We start from the raw sequence: 8,367 nt of genomic DNA, 5'->3' as shown, positions 1-8,367 counted from the left end.
CGCTCCGAGTAGCCAAGGCTGGCGGCGATCCGGCGTGCCATGGTGCGGCGTGAGAAGAGCGCAGGCATGGGATGCTCCATTCTCTCGAGAGGCAGGTCTGGGTCATGCAGCTCGAGGAAGACGCCGTCGAGCGAGAGCGGGAGAAGGTCCATGCGCAGTAGGCGGTGGCAGTCGACGGCGACGCGCCATTCCTTACGGACGCAGCGGCATGCCGCGAGGCTGCGGGGAGAGAGGCGGCGGAGGACGTCCAGGAGCATGTCCTCGGGTAGCTGCCCGGTCATGTCCATGTCGATCGATATGTGGAAGGCCGGTCAGCGTCGGGTACGAGGCTTGGGATTCTGTAGTATGTACCTGGCTATATCTTTTTTTTATCATCAGTACAAGCACAAGCGCTCATATACACGCGCATACACACACCCCTATGAACGCACACACGCACACCCTACCCCTATGAGCACCTTCGAGAGACTGAGCCGGCATATCATCTTGAGATTTACGAAGTCACTGTAGGCGCCTCGTCGTCGACAGGAATGTCTCCTCCCACTGAAAGCGCATCGCCAGAAATCCTGAAATAAATTCAGGAATAATGCGAGCACCAGGATTTGAACCCTGATGGGTTGGGGATACCACTGTCCACCTAACACTGGCTATATCTGCTTACTACTCCTCGTTATATTATGATGATGACGTGCAGGCTGAGCCAGACAAGACTACCTGTCCGAGTGGAGCGCGACTGCACGCAGACATGGCACGTAGCCGTGTTACGCTCCGTCAGCTCATCGATCGGAACATCATTTCCTATATTGCTGAGTTTAGAGCATCTCTAGCAGACCCGTAAAAAGCCGACCTGCATATGACGTTTACGGTTCGACGTCGAACTGTTTTGCGGGTCGAAATCGTGCACGGCAGAGTAGACCCGTATATGAAATTGCATAATTTTTAAAAAACTTTCGCGGAAGAAATTACAACCACACTAGTTCATCACATACTACATGATCATACACTAGTTCATCATATACTACATGATCATACATACTACATTGTACCACTACTACTAGAGGGGCGGGGGATCGGCAGCGAGGCCGAGGTCGATGTACCAAATGGACGAGCTCACGGCCGAGTACGACGCGGTGGAGGAGCTTAGTCCTCCTCGTCGGAGCTGATGAGGTTGATGAATTTCTGCCTCTGCTCCTCGCGGATGCGCCGCCACTCGTCGTCCTTCTCCTTCGCGGCAAGGTTGGCCGCGACCGCCTGCTTGAGGATGAGGTCTTTGAGCTCCTCGTCGTCGCGCCAGCGCTCCGCCTCCTCGCGCAAGCTCCGTTTGGCAATGGCAGCCGCGACCGCGTCGACATCGGCCACATAATCTTCGGGCCCGACGACGCCTCGACGCTCGATCTCCTCCGGCTCCTGCTTGACGGCGACGAGCTCGATCTCCTCCGGCTCCTCTGACCACTCCCTCTTCACGGGGAGAAGCGCCGCGCCGGAACGGCCCCTCGCGATGGAGGAAGAGCTCGCGACCGAGGAGGGCGACCGAAGGAGCCCGTGCCGGCGGTCGTACTCCTCCGTCTCGCGTCGGAGGAGCGACGCCGGCGGCTCGAAGCCTTGGTTGGTCCACTTCTTGGCCGAGCGCTTCCTCGCGCCATCTGCGCGGACACACCGCTCGCGCTCGGGGTCGCCGTCCCCTCCGGAGCTACGGCCGGAGCTCCACATGGTGGCTGGAGCCGGAAGCGGGATCACCGGCGGCGAGAAATGCGAGGGAGGGAGTGGGGAATTGCGACGAAACGCGACGGGGGGGGGGGGATAGGGTTTCGACCCATATCTGTTCCGCAAACCCGTAGATATACTGCTTGGAGGGGGGATGTTTTGCGGGTCACGGTAAATTTTTTTACGGGCCAGACGAGTATACGGGCTCTGTTCTGGCCAGAAAATTGGGTTGAGCCCGTATACTCGGCGAAATTTTGCGGGTTCGCGAGATATACGAGGTCTGCTAGAGTTGCTCTTCAGGCTGTAGATTATACAAGGACGCTAATATAGAGTTGACTTGACGTCCACTCACGGAGGCAACTGCGAACGATCCTTCCCATAGAGCTATGTCTCACCCATATAGAATCCTAAGAGCAACTCTAGCCGATCATCTATGACCTGTTAGAGGGGTATAAATTATTAAATTCATGCTCCAGCCAGTTGCTTCAAAAATTCGAACCGATAAAGGAAGGCAAGCAATATATTTCAACACTCCCCTTTATATCTAGACTTATTTAGTCCCTAGACATGAGTTCGATGTAGGCCGCAGAATCGTTTTTATAATACTGTGTTGGCAGGGTCTTGAACTCAAGACCTCTTAATTTGGATATCATATTGAATTCATGCTCCAGCCAATTGCTCCAAAAATTCGAACCGATGGAGGAAGACAGACAATTTCAACAAAAATTCCAGTTACTTCTGTAAACTAGAACTAGTTGAACTCCTATAACCGTTAGGTGAATATAAATTTAACTTCAAGCGGTTGCAAGGAGTAAATAACCAAATATACTTGACCTCTCGGTCATCAAGTAAAAATTTCCCGCACTCACGCGCCACACCTCACAAACCAGAAAAAAAAGACGAATAAAAACAAAAGAAAACTGAAAAACATTGGAAAACACAAAGAAACATAAAAATATGAAGAAAAAACAAAAAAAGTGAAAAATACAAAGAGAAAACTAAAAGAAAACCAAAAAACACCTTGAAAAAACCATACGGAAGCTTCCAAACCAGCGTGGAAGGTTCCTAGAACGTTTCCCGCACAGAACGCTTCATGGTTTTTTTAGAGCAACGCTTCTTGGTTTCGTGATGAACCGGTCCATCTTATTGAACATAGCGGGTGAGCGCAACGATGAGTATCGCAGCGGGCGATACATATCAATCGCGGTCCCTGCATTGCGGGATGGGGGAGGCTAGCAAAGTGGTACCCCATTTTCTGATGCGTTGGCCTAGTGCAGGGGCGCAAGACCTTTTTTCCTTTTATGTTTTCTAAATTTTCCTTTTTTTATCTTTCATTTTTAGTAAAATTCAAAAATACGTTTTGTAATCTGCAAAAAGATAATCATGATTTTGGGAAATAGTCGCATATTTGCAAAAATGTTCAATAAAAAAAATGTAAAATCAAACAAACATTCATGAATTTGAATTTTCTTTTACGAATTTATAATCAGCATGAATTTAAAAATGTTGCAATTTGTGAAAATATGTTCACGAATTAGAAAAGAAAAACATGAATACACAAAATGCTTGTGAATTCATAAAATGTTCACTAATTTAAAAAATTGGCCTGATATGGAAAAAATTCATGACTTGAAAAAATGTTCATGAATTCAAAAAAATCATGATTGTTTTTAAATGTTCATAAATTTGAAAATAATATCATGTATTCAAAAAAGATTGTGAATTCGGAAAATGCTCGTGAATTGTAAAAAAAGACCGTTAATCCAAATAAAATAATGAAAAAACAGAAAAAAAAACGATCGGGGAAGGTTTAGTACCTTTCTGGAACAGTTTATTTATTTATTTTCGAATTACCTTTCTGGAACTGTTTTCTTTTTAGAATTACCTTTCTGGAACTGGCGGTAGAAAACTGCGTAACTGGGCCGGCCTAATCGGGCTCTGGAGGGTTGGAGTATCCAGCGGTAGATTGTCAAAAAAGCAATTGTCAGAAAAAAGGATCAAGCCCTCAGTCTCCCCTATGGCGGCCTTCGCCTGTGCATCTAATGTGCGCCGCCTCCTCCTCCACCCCGGCGGCGGAGCTCCGGCGAGATCCTTCTACGCCCAGCCCTACCAAGGTACACCTGCTTAGTTTCTTTCCTCCTGATCCTTAAACTTCGTGGTTCTTTCTTCGCCGTTCGTCGTGGTGAAGTGGATTGGGATTCCTGTGCGCAGCCAAGGTAGGCGTGGTGGAGTTCTTGAATGGGGTCGGGAAGGGGGTGGAGACGCACGCCGCGAAGCTGGAGGAGGCCGTAGGAGGTGATCTCCAGAGGCTGCTCGAGACCCGCACGCTACGGCTCAAGAAGCTCGGCGTCCCCTGCAAGCATGTTAGTCTCCTCCCTGCTCAGGACATTCCTTTGATTTAGTTGGTGTGTCCTTTGTTATTTCACAGAAGGCTTGATGTGGTTTTGCTGGCTACGCCCGGTTTCTTCGGGCATCTCGTTGTGTAAATGTATAGTTTGGTTAGGTTTTGTTCTCCAATGTTGTGATGCTTGGATAAGAGCCATCCGATTAGTTTGGTATTAGATGATTCATGTGCACAAACGCAAAGGTGCACGTTGCCTCGCCCCTATCCATCTTGATGAAGTAATTGGAGAAAGTCTGCCAAATTTGTTCGAAATGTCTTGATCCGTCCAATGTTCAGGTATAGGATTGCATATAAATTGGCACACACATATCCAGAAAGAACCAATTAAGGTGTTCTATAGCATGATTTAGGATAGCATACAAATACCAGAGTAAACCGGGGCTCGGACATCACATTGTTGACTCAGTGTCATACCTATGTGGAACTCATTAGCATGTGATGGGTCCTTGGATGACGTTTCCACCAGGTAAGACCTCTCCGGGGTTTAAAATCAAAGTTGTCGTAACAGAATCCCTGACATATCGTATAGCGATGTCCTAATAACCAGCATTTATGAGCAATTGCCACAGAATTAGGAAAAATCTTTGGGACTGCAATGTCAATACTCTTAGTTAACTTAAGACTGATAAAAAGGTGATTAAAAGACGACACTGCATAAGTGTTATAATTGTAGGAAATGCACAAGTAAACTGAACGAAATTAATCTGAATGTCGCATTCATCTTTAGATAGCATTTTACTAAACCAGACATCTAATAGAAACATCCCAGCTCTATTTAGTGAGGTCCAGTTTGCTTCCAAAGCTATGAGAAATGGTAAGCCTCCTAGTTGATATGTTCGCACACACGCTGGTTACAACAATAAATATGTAATCATAACGATTTGCCAAGTATAGAATGTTAAATCAACCGTACGCAAAAGTTTGAATGGAAACAAAAATGTTATCGATCTAGCTGAGCACATTGTGCCATAACATATTAACATGAAACAAGTATATAAAGAAATTCTGTGAACATCTTTAGGAGCAGAAACCTGATAGGCTAAGATGAGGAAACCAAACTTGTTTCTTTGTGTATTATTATTCGATTACCGAAAAAGGGTTTCCCCCCGCTTTATATATAAAGCACCATCACCGATTACAATCATCGCAAACAACTCAACGCCACACCAGACCACCACACAACACACCCAAGGCTGGATACAACAGGTAAAGGAACAGCCACGGAGCTGAGCTCGGCGAGAGGAGGCCTTCAAGACGGCGCCTTCAAGAAGGAGAATGACACCGGAGCGCCGTCGCCGCCCGATCCAAAGGATCATGGTTTTCACCCGGACCATCCGAAGGAGGAGAGTAGCCACGACGACGCCTTCAGGAAGGAGACGACGCCCGCGGATGCCGCCGTCGTCGGCCCAACCGAAGCCGAGCAGGGGGTCTCTCCTGGCAGGCACCCTCCACCTTCGAAACATCACCGCTCGCCGAAGCACCGGCCGCCACGCCGCCCAAACGGCCATAGCGACCAGCCCACACCTGAGCCGCGCACCCCGCCCACAAGCAGCGCGACCACCACCATCGAGGCCGCCGCCCCGACATCCAAGACCCCACAACAACCACCACAACGGCTAATGGACGCCACCGACCAGTGAGAGGTAGAAGGCACCTCCTTCAACCCCAAAACGGACCTTTTGGTGGGAAGGCGGCCTAGCCGGCCAGATCCAGGCAGGGAAGGGGCGCCGGTAGCCGCCGGCCTCGTCCTCGCCGCAGCCACCGCACCGCTCCACCGGGGACAAGGACCACCGAGACATCGGCACGGCCAGGAGGCCCCCTGCCCCCCTCCCCGGTTCGCTCCCACCACCACCGGCCAGCCAACGGCACCCCCGCCAAGTCGCCGACAACCACCAGCAAGCCGCCACCGTCCGTCACGCACACCAGCCGAAGAGCAAAGGAGAGGGGGTCGACCATCGCCTGAGCCACCCAACGGCCGCCAGGCCCGCCTCGAACAGAGCTGTCGCAGCCCGCGTTGCCCGCGGGGCAGATCCAGCCGAAGTCGCCGCCGCCACCCCGGGCACGCAACCACCCAGAACCACCGCGTCCGGCCCTGCACGCCTGGCATGCCACTCTGCAACACCGCCGCCGAGCGCAGCCGCGCGCCGCCACCCGGGAGCGCCCGCCCGCGCCAAGCCTCCACGAGCGGGGAGAGAAAGGGCCCCGCCGCTGCCAGCACCCACCGGGCTTTGCCTGGCGGCGCGGACAGGCGGCGGCGAGGGAGGGAGGGGAGGAAGGGGGAACGCGCGCCGGCGACTAGGGTTATCCCCTCGGTCGCTCGCGGGAGTGACGCGAGGGGAGGGGAGGTAAACTTACATGCGACTGGGAATTTTTTCAACTTCCTCGATTCCTGGCTGCTCCTGTCGTCTCCAAGGATGTCTGAGAGGTTCGTATTATTATTCTTAAGCTGCAGAATGGCTTAATGAGTCTAATATGTTGAGAAAATAAGAATCATATCTAAAAAAAATGTTCATACTACTACATCTCTCAGTATAAATGAATCGAATGGTTCTGATCAAGAACTTAATTCATAATTACGTTGGAATTAAATAAAAATTGCAGGCTCCACATAGCAAGAACTGCGGGAACTCCCTGAATCTTACAAATAAACCCTTAGACAATGTACATGTTATCTAGACGACATTTTGTATCCAAGCATACAACCAGAGCTGTTGCCGGACCAGGAGTACAACTGGCACTATTTTAACATATGGGTTATTCACGCCAATACAGAGAAGTTCCAACATATTTATCAAACATGCTCCATGAATCCCCGATAATCTGTTAGAATAGAATTTGTGGGTATAAAAAGGGTAACCAGGAAATAAGATTCCAGTGCACCAACATTCAGGTAGCAACTTTGTACTTGTTTGTTTCCCCTAGTTACTATAGTGAACATGAAATAGCAGCACCAACGGACAAAGCTTGGACGTCAGTGGAGGCTTGGTTGGAGGACTTGACACCCACAATATGTCTGTTGTGCCATATGGTGGGCTGGCCAAGGCATGTGGCAGCCCGGCGTAGGAGGAGGCTGGCATATGTTGAAATCTGATTTGGACTTGGAAATTTTTGAGTTGAATGCATTTGCAGTTCAATAACTGCATTGAAGCTGCAAATTTTGATAGATGTACCGTATCTGTAATTTCTGAATGTGAATGCATTGAACTAATTTCTTCTGTCAATTAACGGCCAGCATACTAACATGTATGAAGTGTTACTTAGTCAATTATGATGTTTCCTAGGAAGTAGGTAGCTTGTAAATGTGTGGTAACATTTGGTGGATGTTCCAATTGCTTGTAAAATACCGTGAGCGGTGTTCTAAATAACAGCAGCCAAACTAGTGCTTGAGAAGCATTTCAGATATTCGACATATCCAGGTTGCCAATCCACACAAATTCGAAAGATAGCTCACGGCTCGCTAGCCACTATTTGCCATCATCAACATTTACTGTGATATGTTTCTTCTGTTTAATTTCCTTTCTTTTCCAGGCGGTTAACTTATGATTAAATTATGCTTGAATTAATTTACTAATTCGGTTTCTTTGCCATGGTGCAGAGGAAGTTGATTTTGAGTTTTGCTCACAAGTACCGCCTTGGTCTTTGGAAGCCCCCGGCAGAAGCCAGGAAAGTGCAATAAAGTTGGTTTGTTTTCGAAGTGTCCACTTGGAGAAATTCATGCTTGGGGCATCGAATAGTTGTGTTGTAATTTGGACGCCGCAGTTAGAAGGTTATCTGATAACTGATGAACTCTTATGCACATCCAACCAATAACTGGCCCACTTGATGGTATTCTTTTGTAGGATTTCTCTTTGTTAGGTTTGGGCATCATCACTCTTGTTGTTCTGAAGTCATTCGGCTCGCGTACCTTGCTCTCCCTGTGTTATCCCTAATAATATGTCAATTGGCCTACTGGTGATTATACCAGAATGTTGTTATACGTGTGGGCGATCATTAGTTTATTTTCTTCTTTAATGCAATAGCTTGGTGGGTCCAATTTGTTCTCAAACAAAACACGGAAGAATCCAGCAGCAGTAGTGGCGTAGCACTGCCATCAACTCATCGCAAACGTGGCTTTGAGCGCAGCAAGCTGCACTGCACGGCATCACTCTCTTTCAGAAAACTAGGAGCAGCACAGCAACAAATGGAACAAAACAGGGAAAGCAACAGCAACGAAGACAAAACAAAGCTCCCAAAAATAGCCACATATCTCGAGAGCTGTG

At 48.5% G+C, this 8,367-nt stretch overlaps 1 protein-coding gene across 1 annotated transcript; it reads left to right on the top strand.

Annotated features, from left to right (window-relative positions):
- The first annotated feature begins 3,655 nt into the window (after nt 1–3,655).
- LOC123065192 (uncharacterized) lies at nt 3,656–8,084 on the top strand. The gene is made up of 3 exons (XM_044488541.1): nt 3,656–3,818; nt 3,916–4,067; nt 7,704–8,084. Exons 1-3 carry the CDS (start codon nt 3,722–3,724, stop codon nt 7,782–7,784), a joined length of 330 nt encoding a protein of 109 aa, XP_044344476.1. The 5' UTR covers nt 3,656–3,721; the 3' UTR covers nt 7,785–8,084.
- The last annotated feature ends 283 nt before the right edge of the window (nt 8,085–8,367 follow it).

Source organism: Triticum aestivum, chromosome 3B (genome assembly GCF_018294505.1).
Source record: "Triticum aestivum cultivar Chinese Spring chromosome 3B, IWGSC CS RefSeq v2.1, whole genome shotgun sequence".
NCBI classification, from domain to species: Eukaryota; Viridiplantae; Streptophyta; class Magnoliopsida; order Poales; family Poaceae; genus Triticum; species Triticum aestivum.
The sequence above is the reverse complement of the archived record's forward strand: the minus strand, read 5'-3'. Positions and strand labels throughout refer to the sequence as shown.

What these genes read in the sequence shown, in the direction of transcription:
- LOC123065192 (XM_044488541.1), top strand. Translation starts at nt 3,722, where the DNA reads ATGGCGGCCTTCGCCTGTGCATCTAATGTGCGCCGCCTCCTCCTCCAC. An exon ending in CTACGCCCAGCCCTACCAAG is followed by an intron (nt 3,819 to 3,915) that starts GTACACCTGCTT and finishes TCCTGTGCGCAG; the next exon opens with CCAAGGTAGGCGTGGTGGAG. An exon ending in TCGGCGTCCCCTGCAAGCAT is followed by an intron (nt 4,068 to 7,703) that starts GTTAGTCTCCTC and finishes GCCATGGTGCAG; the next exon opens with AGGAAGTTGATTTTGAGTTT.